The following is a 24,608-nucleotide window of genomic DNA, read 5'->3' as shown; positions in this document are numbered from 1 at the left end:
CGAAATAAACCATCAGTAATTTACTGCGACAATGCTGCTACGTTTAGGTCAGCTAATACTCAACTCAGCGAATTATATAAATTACATAACAATGTTGATCACCAAAACAGTGTAATTAATTATGCTTCACAAATAGGTATTCAATTTAGTTTTATACCTAGTTATAGCCCAATATTTGGTGGTCTTTGGGAAAGTGGTATAAAGAGTGCTAAGTATCACTTGAAGAGAGTAGTAGGAAATCAGGTACTTACCTACGAAGAGTTAAATTCTGTCGTTGTTCAAGTCGAAGGAGTCTTAAACTCACGACCATTAACTGCCCTGCAAACAGCTGATACAAATGACATGTCGTACTTAACACCTGGTCATTTTCTAACGGGTGCTCCCCTATCGTTCATTCCAGACCCAGATGTTACTTATATACCTACCAATCGGCTGTCATTCTGGAGACAGTGTACCCAAATGGTGCAAAGTTTTTGGAAGTTGTGGTCCAAGCAGTACTTAGTACAGTTGCAAAATAGGCCTAAGTGGCAGAATTCTCTTCCTAATATCGAAGTAGGAACATTAGTTTTATTGAGGAGTGATAACATTCCTCCTTTGAGTTGGCCAATGGCACGTGTTGTTGAAACGTTCCCAGGTTCAGATGGCAAAGTTAGGGCATTGTCAGTCAAAACAACAAAAGGTACTGTGATACGCATGCTATGTCAACTCAGTACAAACGATCGTAAATATTTCATTACCAGCAGCGCCGGCTGTGAATTAAACATGAAACTTTTTTGACAGTTTAGACATATGTCACATGTCGCAAACGTCAAATTTTGAGTTTGAATTTTGGCAGTTTAGACATATGTCACATGTCACAAACGTCAAGTTTTAAGTTTGAAATTTTTTCACAACCGTCTCTGTTGCGTTGTTTATTTCTGGTTTGCGATACTTTTGGACTTTTATTTGACTTTGCTGCTCTTACGGATTCTGTTTTGCCCACGATTGGACTTTCTTACGGATATCTTAATAAACGACAACTATTGCGCTTTCCCACGGACTCTGTTTTATGCTCAAGTTTTGGTGTGAACATGTCCAGGCTGAAATGCTGTGTACCTGGCTGTGATGTCGTTGCAGGAAGTGGTAAGTTAGTTTGTATACTTCATGATTGAAAAGGTTTCCAAGACAATCACATTTTAAGTTATGATAAGTTATCCAAGCAAACTTTTTTCCAGTGTTACTTATAGGTTATAGTATAGACTCCTACAAGTATTAACTGAACCTATAGGTAGCTGGAGGTCTTTCGGTTAAATTGTCCCTTCCAGTAGCTTAAGGTGTCTGAGAGTATGCAACAAATTTCTTCCAACCTAACAGTAGGGAAGGATTTCTTTATTAATTATTGTTTTTGTTCAAGTTCTATATTCATTTTATCATTGGCTTTAAGCTTTACTTGATAAGAACATTGAATATTTTCAGGTACTCTCCTACACACGTTTCCAGATCGTAAGAAGAACAATAAGTTGTTTGAGATTTGGATAACGAGAATTGGTGGTGACCTCAATGAGTTAAATGTGGATTATGTTTACAAGAACAGGAGGCCTAGACAAAAGCCATACGCTCCGGAGCGAATCTATTTCTACAGTCGTTGACGCTTAGGCGTTTACGCTTATAATTTGCTAGCCAAACGCCAATGCGCTTAGCGAACGTTGTTTCTACAGCGTCGTACGATAAAAGTTTAAATTGTCTATGGTTTTCGTCTTTCGAACTGTCAAACAAATTGTCATTAAATGTAATTCTCAGTTTGAGCATTCAAAACTCATCAAAACAAAAACTTTGGCTTTTAACTGAAAGTGATTTAAAATTATCATTGATACGTATCAGTAAGTACTTACCTACTATTTTTTTATAAATAATCGCCGACTTTACATACTAATGTTACTAAGGCAAAATATACGTCAATGTACTAAGGGCAAATGAAGCAGATTTTCGAAGTAAAATTTAATCATACGGCATTGTTTAAGACCATAATAATACTGTCTCAAATTCATACATTTATAAAGAAAATACAGGGGGATAACCATTATAATGCGGCAAGTTACTTGGCGACCCTCCTTGCGGGGTGAAAGAAGTGGCGGGGGCGAGGTAGCACGACATGCTACACACGTAGAAAAGTGTGCCCGGATTAATCTCGCGATAGCTTGTAACTATTTCTGACGTAAGTAAAATTTTATTCTATGAGTGTTCCCGTAAATGTCATATTTAGCTTAAAATTTATAGTTTGACAGCATTAAAATTTGGATGTTTACCTTCAGAATATCTACCAATTTGAATTTATTTATGTAAAAGTGTTTTATTTTATAAATCAATTTCCATGTCACTTTCATGTTCACTCTCTGTTTGAACTTGTTCATCGTCGTCGTCATCCTCATCTTCATCATCGTTTTCATTAACTTCAATTATAAATCTAAGACAAAAACCAATTTATGTTTAATTTACAATAAATTATAAATAAACAATAACATACCTGTCCAATACATCGTCAAATACTCTATAAGATTTATAATATTCGTCTTAATTTTTTATGACATGGTTGTCACAATTTCTCCACTTTTTAGGCGAATAATTAGAGAAAAGCAACTCTAAGTCTTTTATCTCTTTGTCTAAGTTAGAGTCAATCGACGTTCTTGCGAGCTCGCCTTTCACGTACCGCCACACCATAAAGTTCAATAGGATTTAATTCCGGGTGGTATGGGGGTAGGCGAAGCACGATATGACCATTTTCTTTCAAAATTTCATCAATTTTGAAATTTTTCTCTGTGTTTTGCTCATTCATTACTTTCATTAAATCACATAAATTTTGGTTGCTTTCCTAGTTACAAGAACTGACAACTGACGCACTGACATATGGACTCTTCGTCTTTGTTGTTTACTTTTTCGTATCTAACTGCGCAGTACCAACCTTTAGCCGCGTAGCATGACTGATCCGGTACGCTGTTCTACAAGAAGCCCCTATATTGAGACATTATACGATTTGTTGTTTTTAACGTTATTTTGTTGACGAATTATAGATACCTAATAATAATATAATGATAATATTAAAAAGGCCTCAACACTCATCCTAAGACTAATGGTCTCAGGATCAATGATCTCATGTGGGTCGCACTCAAATTATGACAGACTATATAAGACATGTGGCCGCCTCGGCTGCGCGGCCGAGACTGCCGTAACAATGACATGCAGTGCACGCGTTGCCCTTCCCCGCTACCCTCCCGCTACCCGCTGTCGTCTTGGGTACCTCGTCCCCTCCGCGTCTTTCACCCCGCAAGGAGGGTCGCCAAGCAACTTGCCGCATTATAGCAATGAGATCATTTCTAATACCCATACATTTGAACATCCATATTTGTGTGTTATGTTTTCATATGTACCTACAAATGCAAATAAATGGTTTTATATCCATATTTTCAGAAATGGAGCCAAGGCAAGGGAGAGCGAGCCAGGAACAACAAATGGCGCTGTTAGAATTTATGGAAAAGTATGTACATTACCTTTACAAGGATATAAATTTATACTATTATTGGTTTTTCTTTAAGACTACATACTTTGTATCATTCTTAGATGTAAATTGTAATTTAAATTTGATTGCAAGTGTCACATGGGTGGTGGTTATAACTTTAATTGTTTTTTCTTTGTTTTAGCCATGGTGACTTGGCAAAACCGCAGCCTGGTCCACAAGGGCGGTTGTTGTCAAACCAATTATGGACCGACTTAACGGAACTTCTGAACTCCATGGGTGGGGGGGTACTAAAATCCACCGAAAAATGGAAAAAAGTATGTCTAGATTACTGTCTTAGAATACTGGCTCTATATATTATAATATTAATTCTTATCATCTTACAAGTTATTTATTAAATTACTAATTCTTTTAAGGTATGGGCGGACTGGAAAACTAAAACTAAAAAAAAAGCCATCTTGATTAAGGGTCTGCAATAGGGAATCGAGGGTTGGCATTGTCATAGAATTATGTAGTAAATGATGCTCTACAGCCTTGAAAAAAATCACACAGGTAGTTGAAGAGTCTAGCTAGGTGCTGAATCATTGGAATTTAAGTAAATGATTATGGATAACTGTAAATTAATTTCAGAATATCAAGAAAAACCAGTCAATCACACTCCCGTATTGTAACAACTGTGTCGTAATTATTAAGAATTTTCATATGATTTTTATCATATTATAAAGTTAAAGGCTTGGACTAGGCGCTAAATACCTTGTTTTTTAATAAACACACACTTATTTTGTGTAAATTAATCCCAAACTTGAGCAATTTTTTTCCCTCAAATCTTCATACAAATATCTATGGCGGCTTTCTGTGTTATAAAATCATAAACACAAGTGACGTTTGACTCAGTTGGCCGCTGGCCTCCAAAGAAGGGTCACGTCGGTTTAGGCAGCACTGACAGCTCGCGATCTTATCGTGTACAGATACAAAATCACTGCACATTGGTTGTCAATGCACTTTTTCAACTTTTATGACACCAACATAATTTGATTTGAAATTGAGGAAGCATAATTCTTCCAGTATATTCAATACATTAAATTAAATTAGATAGTGTGCAATATTCTCGTGATATTACAGTCTCGTAAAGGTCTGATGAGGAGCAGGAATATAGCGAATGGATCTAAGTGATGACAATACGCACGAACATTAGGTTAGGGATCAAAAATATAGTCTCTTGGTGCTGGTTGAGGTATGGTCTCGTGAGGATCTGATGAGGGCAGTAACACGGTGGTGGCTCAATTTTATTTCAAAGATGTTAATAGCTAAAAGCTAGAGCGGTGGTAGCTCAGTCGGGTAAGCGCCCGCTTCTCAAGCAAGAGATGCGGGTTCGAATCCCGGCGCTGACATGTACCAATGAGTTCTTTTAACTTAAGTACAATGTATACCATCGCTCTTACGGTGAAGGAAAACATCGTGAGGAAACCTGCATATCTAGATTTAGCACATCTAGATATGTGAACCCACCAACCCGCAGTGGACCAGCGTGGTGGGAAATGGTCCAAGCTTAGGAAGGCAGTTTAGACCTTGGGGATATGCACAAAGGTTCCACTCGAGAGAGCCAGGTGCAGGTACTTACACCCCCACAGAGAATAGAATAGAATAGAATAGCTAAAAGCATCGAGTTTGGGCTATTAAGTATGTTTTTCAGAGAGAGAGAAAGAGATTTTGTTTTTCCTCTGGATGTGTTTCTGTTAATGGCATCAAGTTGTTATGTGTTCATAAGTAATAATTATTTATTAACAAAATGCTGTTGATTCTCCACGAAAATGTAAAAATAAAAATAAAATAAATAAAAATAAATTCGTAACGTAAAATTGTCAATGACGGAATTTCTTCTATAGACAGTAGCCACAAAAAAAAAAAACAAACGATAGATGGCGTGATTTGAAGATAAAGATACATTTTTTCGACACATAGACAGCAACAACAAAAAAAATACAGATTTAAAGAAAAGAAACACATACTTATACAAAACAACAAAGAAAAAAAAAAGGATACACATCAAAATAACTGGAAAAAATATAAGCCCCAATTTACTTGTGTGGGACAGGGAGTACCATAATATTTTTTTGGGGTACTCCCCATCTATGCGAAATATAAGCTTGATATCTTTACCCGTTTCTGAGAAAAAGGGCGGTGACAGACAGTCAGTCAGACAGACGGACAACAAAGAGATCCTATAGCGGTTGCTTTTTTTCTTTTGACGTTCGAAACCCTAAAATTAAGTAAAAATATTATGCTGCCAAAAAATGTACTTACAGGTATTGAAAAAGCGGTATATAAACAAATTATACCAGCAGAGGGTTCACCATTTAGCTGAATGTTACTTAGAAAACGGCCTTGAGTGGCGGTCAAGTTGGTCCCCGCCTGCGATACTTTCCATTAACATTGGGACTCGTTTTCATGTTTTTAGCGTACAGTCAGGTTTTTAGTTTTTTATAATTGTATTTTTTTATTTGTAACTTTTTAGTTGTTTTTATTTTATGAAATTTTACGTCGGTAGGTAGTTCATGATCATTTTTTATTTCAATAATTTTGGTGTTGTTATTTAAATACCTTCAATATGCATATTTTTGTAATGTGAAAATCAAGTCCTTTCATTTGATACCTTACACGGCAAAGTTGAATTATTATTTTTTCGATCATCACGTTATGTCCTCAAGAGGGCGCTATGTACATTTTAATGGAACGTCACATAGCCTATAGCCATCGCGCCATCAATACGCTTCTAACAATACCTCATACATACACAAAATCTATCAAGCCGTTTAGGCTACAGGAGGGAACAAAGAAACAGACAAACATACATATATACATACATACAATCAAAAAACATTACCCTCCTCCTTCGGCAGTCGGGTAAAAAGGAGTAAGACAGGGGGTCATTCTGAACTTTTGCTCTACGAGTTTTGGAAATTAACAAAAAAAAAACCTTTTTCATAGAAACTTTGTTGGACATGTGACTTTTTACCATGGAAAACGAATATTTTTTTTCGCGAATTTGCAAATCTCGTAGAACAAAAGTTGTTCATAATGACCCCTTGAGTCATCCCCTTTTGGCTTAGTATAGCCCTTTTGCGACACTATGTATTTACTTTGCTTTGTCGTCGCGTCGTCGGGGTTCAGTTGGCTGGAGGATGCCCGAAACTTATTATCTACACTTTAATACTTTTAGTTACCTTTCTACAAGTAAATACCACATTTGTTTGAGAAAGCTAATCGGGTTCCGAGTATAGAGTAAAGTGGCACCCCTATTAATTTCTACTCTTTCCTGGTGCCTACCAGTGTAAGTAAGAATTATACTTACTTACCCCAAAATCACCCAAAATGTACTTGAACATAATTGTCAATAAAGTTGGCGAGTAAAAGTTTATCGACCCACTGTGCAAACTTACATGTGTGCGTGTCACTGCGTGTGCTGTGTGAAGAGCATTGAAAACCCAAAATTGGCGCGGCACGTCACCCTGTACGGGCCCTTAAGCGGCACACGTCTGGAACGGGGGGAGGCCCAAGTAATGGGCTGACCCTCACAGCGCCGGAAGAAAGGCTGATTGCCATAATGGGAGTTAATGCTGTGGAGGGTCAGCCTAACATCTCAGAGTTGGGATTCAATGTAAGTTATTTCTCATACTTAGAATAAATATTTGATTTATATTATTATACATATTACCTACAATATGATAGCACCTAATAACTAAAATTAATTTTTAGAGACGTCCAGTGAATCCAAGTCATGCAAATCTAGTGCATAGAGAAGATGCTTCGTCTATCATCATTCAAGCTGGTAAGCTTTGCCTTATATGTATATTTTAACAATTTTTTAAGTATATTCTATGTATAGGTATATAATTATATCAAGACTAATCTTGTATAATATATATTGATTGATTTACACCTGTACGCGGGAAGAGCTCATGACCGCTACCAGCGGTGCAGTATCAGTGGCCCAGTTCTGGGCATGTATTATTTAGCGACTTTGTTGGTTTGTCGTCGACACGATAAGAAGAAGAAGATTGATTTATTACAGAAGTCAATGACCCACAACAGCCTGAGCTCCCCGAACAGTCTGCTGAGCTCCCCGAACAGCCTGCTGAGCTCCCCCAACAGCCTGCTGAGCTCCCCCAACAGCCTCGAGAACGCCATGCTGCGCCTCGGCGACAGCGACACAGGGAGCTGGAGTCGCCCCATTCGTCCTCACCCACTACTCCGCAACGAAGAACACGCAGGAGAAGAGAAACGCCGTTTGAAAGGGCGTGTATGGAGTTCACCAAGATAGAACGAAGGCGTCTGCAGATGGAACAAGAAAGGGAGAAAATGCACCACGAAAGGGAAATGCTGCGGCTGCATTTAGAGTCGGAAAGAATTCAAGTGGCAGTAAGAACAAATGAACTTCTAAACAGTTTGCTACAAGTCAATCAAAATATTTTAAACGTTTTAGGCGTATAATATTATGGTGCATTTTCTCCCTTTCTTTCTCCATCTGCAGCTACAGACGCCTTCGTTCTATCTTAGAGAATCTTATAGTATAAGTTGGTTGATTATTTGTTAAGATTTTAATTCAAATATACTATAGTAGTTAGAAGCATGTTACTAGTAAGTATGTCTTTTAGAAGTTTTGATAAAACTAAAGACTGATTTTTTTGTTTAATGTTTTGTTTGATTCATTTTATGTTTTAATTAATATGTGTGATAGAAGTTTTAATAATAATTAATGTTTTGTTTGATTTATTTTATGTTTTAATTAATATGTGTGATAGAAGTTTTAATAATAAACATAAAGACTATCGTTAGATTTTCTGTGGATAATGTTGATTAGAACACTGAATATGACTTGTTTTTTTGCATGGTTATGTGAAAACCCTAGTATTTATCAGTATTTCATCAAAATAACATTTATTTTAGTAAGGTTGATTATTTCAAAGACTTTATTGTATGATGGATCAGTGTTTATTTAGTATTTCAAAAATATGATTAAACAGAATATCCAGATATTATCCTAGTTTTTACTTATCTAACCTAATTATATTATTACCAATTAACCTAACTAATTACATAAAAACTGTCATAATGTTTAACAAACTACAATCTATTAACTAAAATATTTAGCATGGCTCTGCCCTGGATTAAATCATTATGATTTTGAATATTATTTATTTGCACAAAATCATCATCGTTGGCTGGTGGAAGCTCGTCAGGTTCGGGCATGCGGGCATGTAATGCAATATTGTGCAGTACAGCACATGCAGTTGTGATTCTGCTGGCGACATAAGGGTGATAATGGAGCGTTCTATCACGTAGTAAACATCTCCACCGTGATTTAAGGACACCAAAGCATCTTTCTATGCAATTTCTCGCTTGGATGTGCCGCCTTGTGTATTCCGCTTCTCGCGAACCTTCTGCAGCATTGAGTATAGGCGTCATGAGCCAGGCTCTCTGGGCATATCCGGAGTCACCTTAAATAAAGACAAAGGCAATCTTAGGTAATTAACTATATCATAGTCTGTTAATTTCCTCTTTGTTGTGGTGCTGAAGTAAAGGATTAAACAAAAATTCATGTTAGTGGTTACCTAGTTACTACAGTTAAATTTATTAAAGTTTAATAACAAATTACCTAATAGCCAAACTTGTTCTCCATTTCTAAGCAATTCACGCATGTATGGTTCTGCTTGACCTGCAGCCCATATGTGCGAGTCATGTGTTGCTCCACCAAACTTTGAATTTACATTCATTATTTTTAAATTGCTGTCACAGATCTGCAATAAAAAAATATTTATTAATTAAGGTTCTAAGGATCATGAATCAGCTTGTTCAACTGTACATTACTGTTCGCGCGCGCGCATTCTATCTAAACACGTATTTATTTGTCTCCCATTTGTAAATTCTTAATAAGGTGCTAAAAATAAGCCGCAATAGTCGAAACTATATTCATTCTAAAGTGCTATAAACGGACCTTCTAACAGTGAAAACAGTTTTTAAATTAAGTGACGCGTTACTTCACAATAAGCAAAAACATTTTAAAATAATCTCTAACGGCCGAAATAACATCGAGCGTACCAGTGCTAAGTGTGTGATTCATTCATCGAATATCGTCAGATGCGCAGAGGGCATTGACCGTGTTCGGCCGAAGAGACTTCCAGTGCAACCCAACTCAATATACTAAGTACAAATTTCACTTCAATATCCATCTGCGTCGTTGGCTCAGGCGTTAACGCGTCAGTACCGAGCGCCTTGCAATTGGTGCGGTGGTTCGATTCCCAGAATCCGAACATACTCTTTTTATTTTTTAAATTATATTTGTCTTTCGGCGATGAAGAAAACTGCTTACACTAACCCCTGCGCTGGCTGTAAGAACAATATTTCAAAAAATGAGTACTTAGCATGCTCAACCTGTAGGGGAAAATTTGACCTTATCTGCGCAGGAATTTCAGCAGATTCATTCCGTCAATTTGGCGAAGAACATAAAAAACGCTGGAGCTGTCCCGAGTGTACTGGCAAGTTGCCTAGAGGTGACAATACTGATACTCCAGTACGCTCTCGTAATGATTACTTACAAACTAATGTTTCTAATGAAAATGTCACACTGAGAAATAAACATAGCATTACATCAGCCGTGGATAAGTCCCTTACCGAAAGCAAATTGCGGGAAATCATCAAGGAAGAACTATCGTCAACTCTGGACAGAGCTATAAACAAACATGTCACCGACCAACTTAAAGACATAAAAGAAGAAATAATGTCGTTCCGTGATTCTCTAACTTTTTTTAATAAGCAGTACGAGGACATGAAATCACGATTGGATGAGAAAGAAAGTATTATCAGTAATTTGCAAGAGGATAACAATACACTGAACCAACAGGTACATGAGCTATCAAATAGACTCGTCCAGGTAGAACAAACCATGCGAGAAAATAATGTGGAAATCAACGGGATACCTGAGCACCGAACTGAAAATCTGCTTACCACTGTGGCACAACTTGCAAAAACAGTTAATAGCAGTATTGCAGACAGTGACATACTGCAAGCAACTAGAGTCGCCAAGCTAACTAAAGACACTAATAAACCCCGCTCTGTGATAGTTAAACTTCGCTCTACTGGACCCCGGGATGCTCTTATAGCGGCGGTCAGCCAATACAACAGGCAAAACCCTAAAGACAAACTGAACAGTCACCACTTAGGCATCAGCGGAACCAAAGTGCCTGTATATCTGCAAGAACATTTAGCGCCGTTCAATAAAAATATCCATGCAGCTGCTCGAAAGCGGGCTAGGGAGGCTGGTTACAAATTCGTCTGGATTCGCAACGGAAGAATACTTGTACGAAAAGACGAAGGTAGCCAAGCTATTCAAATAAGAAACAGCGATAGTCTTAAACTAATTATTTAATCATAAGTATACATATTCTCTTACCAACAAAGCTTGCATGTAGTTTTATTATATAATTCAATATATACTATCAAAATACAAACGGTCTCCGGACCAAAACAAATGTAGTTTTAAACAATATTTTGCAGAATAATTATGAATGTATTGTCTTCACTGAAACTTGGCTTAACTCAAATATAAATACTAGAGAAATTATAGACTCGAGGTATACGGTGTACCGTAGGGACAGACTTACCTCTAAATCTAAGTTAAATGGTGGAAAATTAGACGGAGGTGGCATATTAATTGCGGTACACAATGATATCGAATCTACTCGGGTTCAATCCTGGGAGAGTGACGCAGAAGATGTCTGGGTAACATTAAAAGTAAAACTTAACAATATTGTTAGAAAAATTGCTATATGTGCCGTTTACCTGCCACCTCCAGTAAAATTGGAACACCTTAAAAGATTTCTCCAAAGCGCTAATGATGCTCTGTTTAATGTTGACGATGCTTTGATACTTGGAGACTTTAATCTAGGTTTTATACGCTGGACCCGAGATATAGCATGTAGTACTTGTCTACCCTCAAACTTTAATAGCAATTTGGGTTATTCTCTGATAGATTTTTTAGCCTTAAACACCTTAAACCAATTTAACAGCAATGTAAATGAAGATGGGAACATTCTTGACCTGGTTATTTCTAATATGAATGGCGTATCAGTCAGTGAGTCAATAGATAGGCTTAGTAAACTCGATAAACTGCACCCTTGTCTTTTGGTAAGCCTTGTTGCCATCACGATCCCGGAAACTATCAAACCTTGTAAACGCTCATGCTATAATTTCTATAAGGCTGACTATAACGAAATTATATCTGCTTTGAGTGTAATTAAATGGCAAGATCTACTAGGAAGAGCAGCAGGGGATGTAAATGAAGGGCTGTCAATTTTCTATGACGAGGTCAAACAAGTTATTGATAAAATGGTACCGAAACATAACCCCAAAAAAATAAAATTTCCACGGTGGTTTAGTAACAGTTTAATCAAATTACTAGCTGAAAAGGAAAAACTAAGGCGAAAAGTAAAAATCTTTAACAACCCCCGCGATAAATATGAGTTCAATCTAATTCGAGAGCGCGGCCACAAGGTTATGAAGCAGTGCTATGATAAGTTTCTTTCTAGTGTGGAGGATGGCATAGGGAAACATCCTAGAGTTTTCTGGCGCTTTATAAACGAAAAACGTGGTACTGATCATGGTGTACCCGCTTCTATGAAGCTAAACAACACTGAAGCACAAACGGGTCTTGATGTTGCAAATCTATTCGCAGATCATTTCTCCTCGGTTTACAGCTCCCCCAATCCATCAGTGGTTCCATATTGCCCTGTCAGTAAATCTCAGTCTCACTGTATTGGTCTCCTTAGCTTCAGTGAATATGATGTCATGAGACAAATTAAACGACTAGATATATTTAAAGGAGCTGGACCAGATGGAATACCGCCCGTGTTCATCAAACGCTGTGGCACCGTATTGGCTTTACCACTGACTATAATTTATAATCAGTCTTTGAATACGGGTGTTTTTCCCACTGAATGGAAAAAAGCACGTATAGTTCCTGTTTACAAGAAAGGGGATAATAGTGATGTAAAGAACTACCGTCCGATTTCAATATTGTCATGTGCTGCGAAGCTATTCGAGAGAATGGTGTATCCACTCCTTATGAACCACACAAAGCCTTTTCTAACGGATAGTCAGCACGGGTTTATAACAAAACGCTCTGTTAACACCAATCTTGTCACCTTTGTATCTGATCTTTGCCAGGAAATTGATAACGGTAGTCAGATAGATGCAATATACACGGACTTCAGTAGTGCTTTTGACAGGGTCAACCACTGTCTTCTTCTCCGCAAGCTCGAATCATTTGGAGTGTATGGCCCTTTTCTCGAGTGGTTTAGGTCTTATCTTGATAAAAGAACACAGACAGTGGTTGTGCGTGGTTATGAGTCTCTGAACTACTATGCAGATTCTGGCGTCCCTCAGGGGTCTCATCTTGGTCCTCTATTGTTTTTATTGTTCATAAACGACATTACCTCCTCTATAAGGCATTGTAAATTCGCGCTCTTCGCTGATGATTTAAAAATCTACAAGAAAATTGAATCTCGCAACGATATGGAACTAATACAATCGGATCTTAATAGCATTAGTACATGGTGCAACAATAATAGTATGGTACTAAACGCAGGCAAGTGCTTCCACATTAAGTATACGAGAAAGCGAGAGCCAATTCTGACATCCTATCACATAGATGGAACAGTACTCCAAGAAGTTGATCAGATCAGGGATCTCGGCGTTCTGATAGACAGCAAACTTTGTTTTACTGCACACATTGACAAAATAGTCAGTAAAGCTTCACAGATGCTGGGATTTCTCAAACGCAACTGCAAGAGTTTTAGGTTTGCCCGCACAAGAATATTACTATATAATGCTCTTGTGCGAAGTCACCTAGAATTTGCCTGCACAGTCTGGAGTCCACTATACGCTGTTCACTCGCAGCGGATTGAGTGCATTCAAAGAGCGTTCACACGGCATATTGCCTACATCTCCCAGGGCATCTCTCACAGAGCGCCTTATGAAGACCGATTGTCATTTTTCAAAATGAACTCCCTCCGCAACCGACGTGTCGTGCTTGATCTGAAGTTTTTATTTAAAATATTAAATGGGTTTGTTGACTGCCCGGGCATACGAGAACAGCTTTCCATCACTGTGCCTAGGCAGTGTCCCCGTTATCCCATAACCAAGACTTTTTGCCCACGATTTTCAAGGACAAATCTCGGACAGTTCTCTCCTATCAATAGATTAATGACTGAATACAACAATTTAAATAATCGGGTCGGAGATGTTGACATCTTTCATATGTCTTTGGCCAAGTTTTCTCAACTGTTAGCTGATTTTTTTAAATAATGTAATTATTATAATTAACTAAACTAATTTAATTTATTAATAACTAATTTAATCCAACAAATAATACCAAATAATTTAATTTATTTCAAAAATTGTACATAATTTATACTAATTAATTATTTTTTTTTGTTTGTGTATAAAGTTTTATTTTCATTTTATTGTATAAATTTGATATCTTCTAATAGTTAATTAATATTGCATGTTTTTTGCCTATATTTTGTAATTTAATTTAATACATTATTTGTAAATGCTGTGCATGTCTGTTATGTGTGCACACTTCGGACCTACATTATAACAAACTTAATTTTAATTCAATGTTTGTAGTGTGTGCTGTTGACGTGCCAATAAATAAATAAATAAATAAATACATTTAAATCATGGGGATCTTAAACTTTATGGAATTATGAAGAATGCACAAACGCCAACGCACAAATAGAATTAAGATGATATAAACCTTGTTTAAAATCAACTCCGCTTACCATTTGTACATTTAAAGAATGATACCCTTTTCTGTTAAAAAAAAGGTGTTCCTCATGACTTGGCTTTACAATGGCCACATGAGTGCAGTCAATACAGCCAATGACTCCAGGCAAACGAAACTTCATTTGGAATCTGGCAAAAAATATGACATTCATTTCATATTTTTTAATAAAGGTAATAATATTACACATATTTGTACTATGTATTGGTATTTTTGGAGGTTATCTCTTATTTAATTTACAACTAGGTACTTACTCTTGTTTTATTTTCACTCTTTCTTGTCGTGTTAGCGGGAACACTATCCACTTGTTTGTGATACTGGGGTGGTTCAGTGCCTCAACAACTTGCCGGATGCATCTACTGGCTGTGCGCTGTGGCAGATGCTGGGTGACACCAACAATTCTCTGGTAGGACCCTGTAGCCAGAAAACTTAGGGCACATAATATCTGGAAAACAAAATATGATAGTTAAATGGTCTATCGATTAATAAAGTACTTATTTATTTACATCTACGATACAAAATAATAATAGGTTAGGTTATGTACCTACCTTAACTTCAATGGGAATGGCATTTGTACCACGCAGATTTGTACGAGCCCTTAGGTCTCCACAAAGTTCTCTGAACGTTGGTTTGTCCAGGCGAAACCTTTCTTGAAAGGAAACATCCGGCATCTCATCAATGTTTTCGAGACGCCTGCGATTTCTTTGTCTTAGTTGGCGTCTTCGCCAGACTTCCTCATTATGAGCAGCCCACAACATACGGAGTGCCAGCATAATTAAAACAAACAACCGGCGGCGTATCACAAAACTGCAAGATCTACTTATTAGGTATTTGCACGAGAATACAATAATTTGCACTGCAAAAGAAACTTTGAGTACTTTGACACTTATATCAACCCTTTCTACAAGGTAATGACATACGCTCGGTTATCGTTCAAATTCTAACGCCACGCAGCGATATCGAATGTCAAATTTGGATGTTGGCTACCCTTTCTATTGAAAATAGTCGTATGACGCTGTAGAAAGTTGGACGTTTCGTTTAACGATAAGAATTCCGGCTTTTGGCTATCATTCTTTTTTCGTTTTCGCTAGCTGTCGTAACCAAATGTCAAATCCAAACAAATTTTTTTTAGCGATAGTCGTTAACGTTTGTAGAATGGCTTTTGTCTAGGCCTACAGAAGAGTTTGTCGAAAACATTTTGTGGAGACATACCTCTACCCCAAAAAATTATGTCCTATGGCAGTGCCTTCACGTCTTTTACCAAGTATGTATTATTTCAGCATTATAGTGCCACAAACTTATCTGTTCCGGTGACAGTTCAAGTAAATGTCTAATACTTCTTCATTCTATAAGATTTTAAGTTTGCCCATAGTGGTAATTAGCCCTTGAGGTTTTAATTAACCCATCTAATCTATATCAATATACAATGAACTATGTAGTAAGCAATTTAGTTCGCTCTCACCGGAACAGATAAGTTTGTGGCACATTAAATCCTAATCCTAACTAATATTATAAATGCGAAAGTAACTGTGTCTGTCTGTTACTCTTTCACGCCTAAACTACTGAACGGATTTGAATGAAATTTGGTATACATATGGTCTAGACCCTGAGAAAGAACATAGGATACTTTTTATCTCGAAATTCCCTCTGGAAAACTTTTAAGGCGAAGCGAAGCTCGCGGGAAAAGCTAGTTATCTATATTTGCTTTTGATTCTCAATTTATACTCAAATGTTTTGTATAAATACTTATTATAATAATTATACCTTTTTTTCACAGGAGATGTTGAAGATGATAGAAGAAGAAGACCATTACTGATTGCTGAACCAATTAGTAATATGCCACTATTACATATGGATGTACCTAGCACATCACAAGGTAAGGTTAGGTTAGGTTATTTTTACATAAGGACATAAATTTATGCTTAGGAGGTAGCTGGTTTAGTCTCAAAGTTACATGTTACTATTTCTCATTAAATAATAAAAGGGAAATATTAAGTATGTTTGTAAAATCATAATGGAAGGCCAAGTAGTCCTTTCATGTTGGGATTTGATCCAACAACCTTGAGATAAAGATGTTATGCCCTTTGCAATATTCCACACCACATGTTAATATGTACATAATAATATGTAGGTACGGTCAGCTTCACAAGTCCCTATACACTTTTGTACCTTGCCAAATGACAATGGGCACATTGGGACCACCCTCCAATAGCATTAAGACTAACATCGTTGGATAGGTCTTGTCAATAGGAATAACTTTTGCTATGACAGCTTTGTTGTCACAGTTGTCCGTTCAGAGATATTTGACTTTTAAGTTCCGATACTCGTCAGTTCATCTTACTGCTATTGGAGGCTGGACCACCCTCCAATAGCATTAAGACTAACATCGTTGGATAGGTCTTGTCAATAGGAATAACTTTTGCTTTGACAGCTTTGTTGTCACAGTTGTCCGTTCAGAGATATTTGACTTTTAAGTTCCGATACTCGTCAGTTCATCTTACTGCTATTGGAGGCTGGACCACCCTCCAATAGCATTAAGACTAACATCGTTGGATAGGTCTTGTCAATAGGAATAACTTTTGCTTTGACAGCTTTGTTGTCACAGTTGTCCGTTCAGAGATATTTGACTTATAAGTTCCGATACTCGACAGTTCATCTTACTGCTATTGGAGGCTGGACCACCCTCCAATAGGACTAAGACTAATGTCGTTGGATAGGCCTTGTCCATAGGAATAACTTTTGCTTTGACAGCTTTGTTGTCACAGTTGTCCGTTCAGAGATATTTGACTTATAAGTTCCGATACTCGTCAGTTCATCTTACTGCTATTGGAGGCTGGACCACCCTCCAATAGCAGTAAAACTAATGTCGTTGGATAGGTCTTGTCAATAGGAATAACCTTTGCTTTGACAGCTTTGTTGTCACAGTTGTCCGTTCAGAGATATTTGACTTGTAAGTTCCGATACTCGTCAGTTCATCTTACTGCTATTGGAGGCTGGACCACCCTCCAATAGCAGTAAGACTAATGTCGTTGGATAGGTCTTGTCAATAGGAATAACCTTTTCTTTGACAGCTTTGTTGTCACAGTTGTCCGTTCAAAGATATTTGACTTATAAGTTCCGATAGGGAGTTAATTAAATATTTTCTTGGGAAATAATACACGGTGATTATTTAATTATTTATTATTATAATTACACTATCTACACTATCAGACGACATAACAGAAGTTACGTGCAGAATACACCTCCACCGCTGCGGTTTTTGTTTTTAATCGTCAGTTATTGTAATCCAATATGCCCAGATCTCGTCTGATAGTGTAGATAGTGTAATTATAATAATAAATAATTAAATAATCACCGTGTATTATTTCCCAAGAAAATATTTAATTAACCCCCTATCGGAACTTATATGTCATATATCTCTGAACGGACAACTGTGACAACAAAGCTGTCAAACGCAAAAGTTATTCCTATTGACAAGACCTATCCAACGACATTAGTCTTACTGCTATTGGAGGGTGGTTCAGCCTCCAATAGCAGTAAGATGAACTGACGAGTATCGGAACTTATAAGTCAAATATCTCTGAACGGACAACTGTGACAACAAAGCTGTCAAAGCAAAAGTTATTCCTATTGACAAGACCTATCCAACGACATTAGTCTTACTGCTATTGGAGGGTGGTTCAGCCTCCAATAGCAGTTAGATGAACTGACGAGTATCGGAACTTATAAGTCAAATATCTCTGAACGGACAACTGTGACAACAAAGCTGTCAAAGCAAAAGTTATTCCTATTGACAAGACCTATCCAACGACATTAGTCTTACTGCTATTGGAGGGTGGTTCAGCCTCCAATAGCAGTAAGATGAACTGACGAGTATCGGAACTTATAAGTCAAATATCTCTGAACGGACAACTGTGACAACAAAGCTGTCAAAGCAAAAGTTATTCCTATTGACAAGACCCATCCAACGACGTTAGTCTTACTGCTATTGGAGGGTGGTCCATCCTCCAATAGCAGTAAGATGAACTGACGAGTATCGGAACTTATAAGTCATATATCTCTGAACGGACAACTGTGACAACAAAGCTGTCAAAGCAAAAGTTATTCCTATTGACAAGACCTATCCAACGATGTTAGTCTTATTGCTATTGGAGGGTGGTCCCAGCTCCCATATATTTTTGCCCATCCTCTTTTACCGGCACTAATGATGACTAACTTGACGGTTTATGACTTTTGGTTTTGACAAGGTACAAAAGTGTATAGCCACTTATGATGCTGACTGCACATATAATATTAATTCTCTTGTAATTTTTAGTTTTCCACACCCAAATGGTGCCAACGGGACCCTGTTACTAGGCCTCTGCTGTATGTCCTCAGCAGACTGTTTGTCTTTAACTTTAATATAGTTGGACTTTCAATAGGGATGTGATTAAGTTCACAGAAGATCTAATCATTCCAGAGCTAACTCATAATTTCATACTTCTTACGTTCTGATCGGTCGTTCTTAAAGAATGTCACGTCACTTCATACAAATGAATGTCAACCTGTTCTTGCCGGCCCCTGACCGGACCGTTAAGTGTGTGCCCACTCTTACTCAGTTACATCCCTATTTATTAGGAGGAAATAACCCACAAAACGTCATTTTACTGCATCTAATTAAAAGTCCAACTATATGTCATATAGGACAGTTGTCATTTTCTAAGAGTGTGTATGACTATGACTGTATAGAACCATGAAAAAAAAGATATCTAATATTTACCTTATAAATATGTTTTACAGGTTACAACATGGACACAGCTGAAAGACCTGTAGCTGCTGGTGGAAGAATGAAGTCACAATCTCGTAAGTTTAAATATTAATTCATTATATTATACCGAACACAACTCCAAGACCCCATTATGTGCCCCCAATTAGAGCGGCTGATTGCGGGGTAGGTATATTGATTATGCAATAAATTGACAAAAAAAATATCGTTATTCCAGGTCGCCGATACAAGACTATGACTGAAAACGAAAAAGCTCTTCTTAAGTTGTCCTCAAAGCTCCAAGCAAGAGTAAGGTTGTTGCAGAAACAGAAAAATGCCACAAAACATGAAATTAAAATTGTGAAGCAAATGAAGAAACAAGATGAGTTCAAAACTGTATTCGCAGGATTAAGTGAAGGAGCACAAACATTTTTTGCAATGCAATTATCGCAAACGGGTAAGAAACTGAAAGGAAGACGTTTCACAACGAAAGAAAAAATATTCTGCCTAGCTCTTATAAGCGCAGTCCTAAAGCGTACCGCTTTCTGAGCACTTTCTGCATATTGCCCAAACGAACAACCCTGCAGAATCTTTTGCGATCCGTACCGTTAACTACTGGAATCAATGAAAAAAACATAGTGGAGTTAAGAAAAAGAGTAAAGAAACTACCAAAACGCCACAGAATTTGCGCTCTTCTATTTGACGAAATGGCCCTGGCACCTGGAGTAACCTATGACAGAAATAGGGATGAAATCATAGGCTTTAATGATGATGGGAAAAAAAAAGAAGGAGTAATGAGCCGTTTTCCTAGACAGCTGTCAGTTGAGCTTTTGGGTAAGCCGATAGATGGCGTGAAAACGCAGTGTACCAACTGTCAAAAATTACATAGAGAGCAAAGAGTACTAAACTCAGAATAAGAACTCACTAGTTGTGATTAAATGTCGGGTGGTAGCGAGCCATCCTTCCGAGGCTCAGACTGCATGTGGCTTGGGATAGTGCTAAGTATTCTGTGAATAGTTCTACCCGCGCCGTCACGTAGTGTTCTTTTCTCTATGCGCGCCGTTTGAACGGGTGCTGCGTGCGAGAACTGATTTTCTATTTTTATTGATTTATTTAGGGACCATGATCCATAGTCCTTAGGCATTATTACAGTATAGCAGTCACTATCACAAGAGTCACTATCTCACAAGAGTCACTATCTCAAAAGAGTCACTATCTCAAGTGCACTAACTCTACAGTATCAAGGGAGGAGGAGCAGATAGCTCAACTACAACTCAATTAATACAGGAGAAACACAAGGAAACTTGAAAAGAACGACTGTACGCACAATCGCACTGAACGCTGAAGCAACAGTGACATCGACATCATAGAGAAAATAATACTACCTACCTACGTCACTTTCACATTTCGTTAGCCTCACAGAATAACATATTGTGATCTGAGTGTGTTCTGAGGGTTTGAAAGTTGGTACAACCCCAGACAACGCCATCTATTTCTCCAAAAAGGAACTTTTTTTTTTTTTAACAAACGCCTCATTTGTGACCATGCCTTGGTTTTTATGGTAAGAGGAATAATTAAAAAGTTTAAACAGCCAGTAAGCTACACTTTTTGTCGCAGCTCTACAAAAACAATGAGTTTAAAAGAGCAAATAAAAGAGGTCATTGGAGAAATTCAAAAAACTGGTTTGCGTGTTGTGGCCACAGAGCTGCCATAAACAGTTTTCTAGAAGACACAAGAACCACATGCATCAAAGAGGATAAAGAGTGGTCGGGTGGTTATTTCCAACTGGGTAACAGTAAAATATACCCAATTTACGATCCTCCACATTTATTAAAAGGGATCAGGAATAATTTACTCAATAAGGATCTCATATTTGAAATTGATGGAGAAAAAGGGGTGGCAAAATGGAGCCATATTGAAGAGCTCTATACCCTGGCTTCGATGGCCTACGATTGGTGCCAAAGTTGACTGCTGAGCACGTGAAACCAAAGTTTATTCCAAAAATGAGGGTGAAGCATTGTGCGCAAGTATTTAGCAGAACGACATCAGTTGCATTGGGATTTTTGGCAGGTAACAATTTTTTTCATTCATACAGGGTGTAGGTAAATGACATTCTCCCGCAAAACTAAATCAATTGTTAGTTTGACCAGTACATAATATGGTAAAATTTACCGGGAGCATGTCATTTACACTTGTATTGTATATTACACTTATATTATAATATATCTCTGTGGCTTTGTTCGGCCATATAATATGAGATAATTATATGTAACTTTTCTTATATTTCAGAACGTGGAAAATTGCCACCACCGCTCACTGATTAGACACCAATTCAGCATACAAATATTTTTGGCACGTAGATCGTTCAAATACGACTCTGTGCAACGTTTAGGAACGGCGCAAAAGTAGATGTATCTTTGCAAAGAGTCATAAAGCGATTGAAAAGACCCGCTCAGATATTCCTTCACATGCAGCTGCTGTCAAAAAAGAAACCAAAAGATAGACGCTTCACAACTGATGAAAAAATATTGTTGTATTTGCTACACAAATGTTTGTGTAGCAAATTACATATTTTCTTTGCCGTCAATAAAGTTCATGAAAACGTTGGCTACGCCAAATTTATTATTTAATTAATTACTAGGATCAATCCCATAATAATTAAAATGATTAAACAACCATGGCTGAAATTACGTATATGATCGTCTATCTATGCAACCTCATTTTTTATGAACATTTTTTATGAACATCTGACACCGAATATTGCTTATAATGCACAGAAAGATGAGATGCAAGGTTTTGCTTACAACAAACAGAAGCGATTTGCCAACTAATTTGCTAGCTAAGCACTCGAGTTTAATTTTAAAGGGTGTGAAACGCAATTTCAAACAACTCGTGGCATATTATTTTACCAAAGCGTTAGACCATGGAAGTAATAAGTAGTTCCGAAGTACCTATAACTTCCATGCGTTAGACTAAATTGAACTGAAAAAAATAATAACTGTTGTCAAACACGCCGTAGAATCGTGCCCCGTCATTGTCAACACAGTTTGTGTTGTGTTTGTGTGTGTGCGAAATGTTTTCTCACCACAGTATTATGAAATGGCTAGGTGTTACGTTTTAAGTGGCGAAATACTAGAACAAGCCCGTAGACTTTACGAAGCAGAAAGATTACCACGGCTTCGTAATTTGGGACTCGTCAACGCAGTAATACCGAGTACTCGAACCATTTTAGCTGCCAATCAGCGGTTATCAGATCATGGCCAGTTCAAAACTCCGGCGCATGCTCAAGGACGTGGCAGGGTGGAATTGCCCGCTAACATTGAGCTCCAAATTTTAGAGTTCTTTGAACAAAAACCGACGGACAGCACACGAGATGCATCACGGAGATTTAGCGTGAGCCACTACGCCGTCTGGAATTTACTTAAAACCGAGGAAATGCACGCCTACCATTTTCAGTCGGTGCAGGCTTTACACGAGCCCGACGCGGCGTTCCGTCGCGCCTTTTGTTAGTGGTATCGCACACCCTGCAGCCGTCATTTTGTGGACTGATGAGGCTCTTCACTCGCGTGGGGCTGTACAATGTCCATAATGAACACTGGTGGTCGTACAGAAGTTATAAGTATCCGCAAGTTATACGCGAAAACGACCACCAAGTGAGATTTAGTGCCAATGTGTGGGCCGGAATTGTTGGCAACAACATAATAGGCCCATATTTTATTGAAGGACCGCTGACAGGAGGAAATTACCTAGAAATGTTACGTGGCATCGTGAGAGACGGCTTGGACGATGTTCCCCTGGCGCTCATCAACCATCGGGAGATCTACTTCCAACAGGATGGTGCACCGCCGCACTCCGTGACTACCTCAACGAGGAATACGGTGACCGGTGGATAGGCCGTGGCGGGCCAATAGCTTGGCCGCCTAGGTCACCAGACTTGACTCCGTGTGATTTTTTTTTTGGGGTGAAGTTAAAAGAAGAGTTTACGTTGAAGAGGCCCAAAATCTCGCGGACCTCAAGAATAAAATCATTGTAGCTTTCAAACAAGTGCAAAATGACATTGCAGTGCTAAATAAATTAAAAGACAATCAGTTGAAACGTGCCAGACTTTGTCGACCGCCGAGAACCACGGATAATAATTGATGTGGCTGTTGAAGAAGCTGTTCTTCGTGACTTGTATGCAGACCCAACCATCAGTACGTGACGTTTGGCTATACGCTATGGAATTTCGCAAAAGTCAGTGTGGCGTATTCTTCACAAAGAAGGCTTGCATCCCTACCACTATCAAAGAGTGCAAAACCTTCATGAAGACGTTGATTGCGTTGTTTGCGACCAAGGTGCGTTATGTCTGCATGGATTCATATTCATATTCATTTATTGATAAATAAGCATTACAGGTCATTAGAATGAGCATTAAATTAAATTAATTATCACAATATTATCCTATTAATAATTTCAAATAATTATGTTTAAATGAATACATCGTCATACACATTGTTAGTAGACACACTAATAATAGGTATGTTAATTAGAATATGTTTTTAAGTTATAAAAGTAAGTATATACCTATCTTATATTTAATACAACATATTATATACCTACATCACTTATGAGTCTAAGATTTCTTGCACAGAGTAGTACGCGTTTTTTAATAGGTGATTCTTCACGCTACTGAGGAAGCTAGTAACTCTCCTGATTTCTTTTATATTATCAGGAAGTTTGTTAAAAATCTGGGGACCCATTACATGTATTGATTTTCCAGTTTTAGATAGGCGACATTCAGCAGACCTGAGGTCGTTAGGTCTTCGTGAGGGATCAAAGGAAAACAAGACAGGATCCCAATTTTCCTAAAACAGTTTTATGGATGGACGAAGCCCAGTTTACCAGAGAAGGCATAACAAACTGCAGAAATTTACATCGATGGACTCCAAAGATCGACCAACTACCAGGTAAAATTTTCGATAAATGTCTGGACCGCTCTCATTGGCCATCAATTAATCAGTCCGGTAATTCCGCCGCGGGGTTTAAATTCCGAGCGATTCTTGGAATTGTTGAGAAATGAGTTGCCGCTACTGCTGGAAAAACTACCAATAGCCAGACGACGAGAAATGATGCTGCAGATGGACGGGTGCCCGGCGCTTTACGCTTTGATCGTGAGGTATTATTTGAATCAAGTGTATCCGAATCGATGGATAGGTCGTCTTGGACCAGTGGGATGGCCTGCGCTTTCCCCAGACATGACGCCCCTGGATTATTTTTTGTGGGGAAATGAAGCAAAAAGTGTACGCAGCGCCTATCCACACCGAGGCGGAACTACTAGCGAGGATCATGATGGTCGCACAGGAAATAAAAAATGTACCAGAAAAAATTGAAAGAGCTACGAATCAAATTTTAATTCGTGCTGCAATGTGCCTGCAACAACGAAATGGACATTTTGTAAATTTTATGCTTAAGATTTAAGTTTATTAGTTAACTAGATTTAAGTTTATTAGATTATAATAAATAACTTTGTCACATAATAATTTTTTATAATA

General features: G+C 37.8%; 3 protein-coding genes across 5 annotated transcripts; 2 read left to right on the top strand and 1 right to left on the bottom strand.

Moving 5' to 3' along the window:
- The first annotated feature begins 1,580 nt into the window (after positions 1-1,580).
- Positions 1,581-8,524, top strand: LOC125488784. 2 transcript variants are annotated; one of them, XM_048622265.1, is made up of 7 exons: positions 1,581-1,859; positions 3,445-3,511; positions 3,675-3,807; positions 3,907-3,957; positions 7,017-7,148; positions 7,247-7,319; positions 7,563-8,524. In XM_048622265.1, the coding sequence occupies exons 1-7, from the start codon at positions 1,670-1,672 to the stop codon at positions 7,979-7,981; spliced, it is 1,065 nt and encodes a 354-aa protein (XP_048478222.1). In that variant the 5' UTR covers positions 1,581-1,669; the 3' UTR covers positions 7,982-8,524. The 2 variants fall into 2 exon arrangements, with proteins under 2 accessions (XP_048478222.1, XP_048478223.1); XM_048622266.1 differs by having other exon boundaries at positions 1,581-2,061; positions 3,335-3,511.
- A 73-nt stretch (positions 8,525-8,597) lies between these two features.
- Positions 8,598-15,513, bottom strand: LOC125488783 (putative nuclease HARBI1). 2 transcript variants are annotated; one of them, XM_048622263.1, is made up of 5 exons: positions 14,882-15,513; positions 14,588-14,778; positions 14,332-14,464; positions 9,147-9,288; positions 8,598-8,988 (listed from the first exon to the last, which is right to left on the bottom strand). In XM_048622263.1, exons 1-5 carry the CDS (start codon positions 15,104-15,106, stop codon positions 8,615-8,617), a joined length of 1,065 nt encoding a protein of 354 aa, XP_048478220.1. In that variant the 5' UTR covers positions 15,107-15,513; the 3' UTR covers positions 8,598-8,614. The 2 variants fall into 2 exon arrangements, with proteins under 2 accessions (XP_048478220.1, XP_048478221.1); XM_048622264.1 differs by lacking the exons at positions 8,598-8,988; positions 14,332-14,464 and having other exon boundaries at positions 9,177-9,288.
- A 1-nt stretch (position 15,514) lies between these two features.
- Positions 15,515-19,866, top strand: LOC125488785. Its single transcript, XM_048622269.1, has 4 exons — positions 15,515-15,597; positions 16,111-16,209; positions 19,113-19,175; positions 19,316-19,866. Exons 1-4 carry the CDS (start codon positions 15,570-15,572, stop codon positions 19,624-19,626), a joined length of 501 nt encoding a protein of 166 aa, XP_048478226.1. The 5' UTR covers positions 15,515-15,569; the 3' UTR covers positions 19,627-19,866.
- Positions 19,867-24,608: the final 4,742 nt, after the last annotated feature.

The sequence above is a fragment of the Plutella xylostella genome, chromosome 7 (genome assembly GCF_932276165.1).
Source record: "Plutella xylostella chromosome 7, ilPluXylo3.1, whole genome shotgun sequence".
Lineage (NCBI taxonomy): Eukaryota > Metazoa > Arthropoda > Insecta > Lepidoptera > Plutellidae > Plutella > Plutella xylostella.
Note: the sequence above shows the minus strand (reverse complement) of the source record. Positions and strands in the feature narration are given on the sequence as shown.

Excerpts from the sequence above, each read along its gene's own strand:
- LOC125488784 (XM_048622265.1), top strand. The coding sequence starts at position 1,670 with ATGCGCTTAGCGAACGTTGTTTCTACAGCGTCGTACGATAAAAGTTTA. Across the intron at positions 1,860-3,444 it reads ATTATCATTGATACGTATCA|AAATGGAGCCAAGGCAAGGG; the intron begins GTAAGTACTTAC and ends CCATATTTTCAG. Across the intron at positions 7,149-7,246 it reads TCTCAGAGTTGGGATTCAAT|AGACGTCCAGTGAATCCAAG; the intron begins GTAAGTTATTTC and ends ATTAATTTTTAG.
- LOC125488783 (XM_048622263.1), bottom strand. The coding sequence starts at position 15,106 with ATGCTGGCACTCCGTATGTTGTGGGCTGCTCATAATGAGGAAGTCTGG. Across the intron at positions 9,289-14,331 it reads ATTCTTTAAATGTACAAATG|ATCTGTGACAGCAATTTAAA; the intron begins GTAAGCGGAGTT and ends TTTTTATTGCAG. Across the intron at positions 8,989-9,146 it reads AGAACAAGTTTGGCTATTAG|GTGACTCCGGATATGCCCAG; the intron begins GTAATTTGTTAT and ends TCTTTATTTAAG.
- LOC125488785 (XM_048622269.1), top strand. The coding sequence starts at position 15,570 with ATGGCAGTGCCTTCACGTCTTTTACCAA. Across the intron at positions 16,210-19,112 it reads TGTACCTAGCACATCACAAG|GTTACAACATGGACACAGCT; the intron begins GTAAGGTTAGGT and ends TATGTTTTACAG. Across the intron at positions 19,176-19,315 it reads AAGAATGAAGTCACAATCTC|GTCGCCGATACAAGACTATG; the intron begins GTAAGTTTAAAT and ends TCGTTATTCCAG.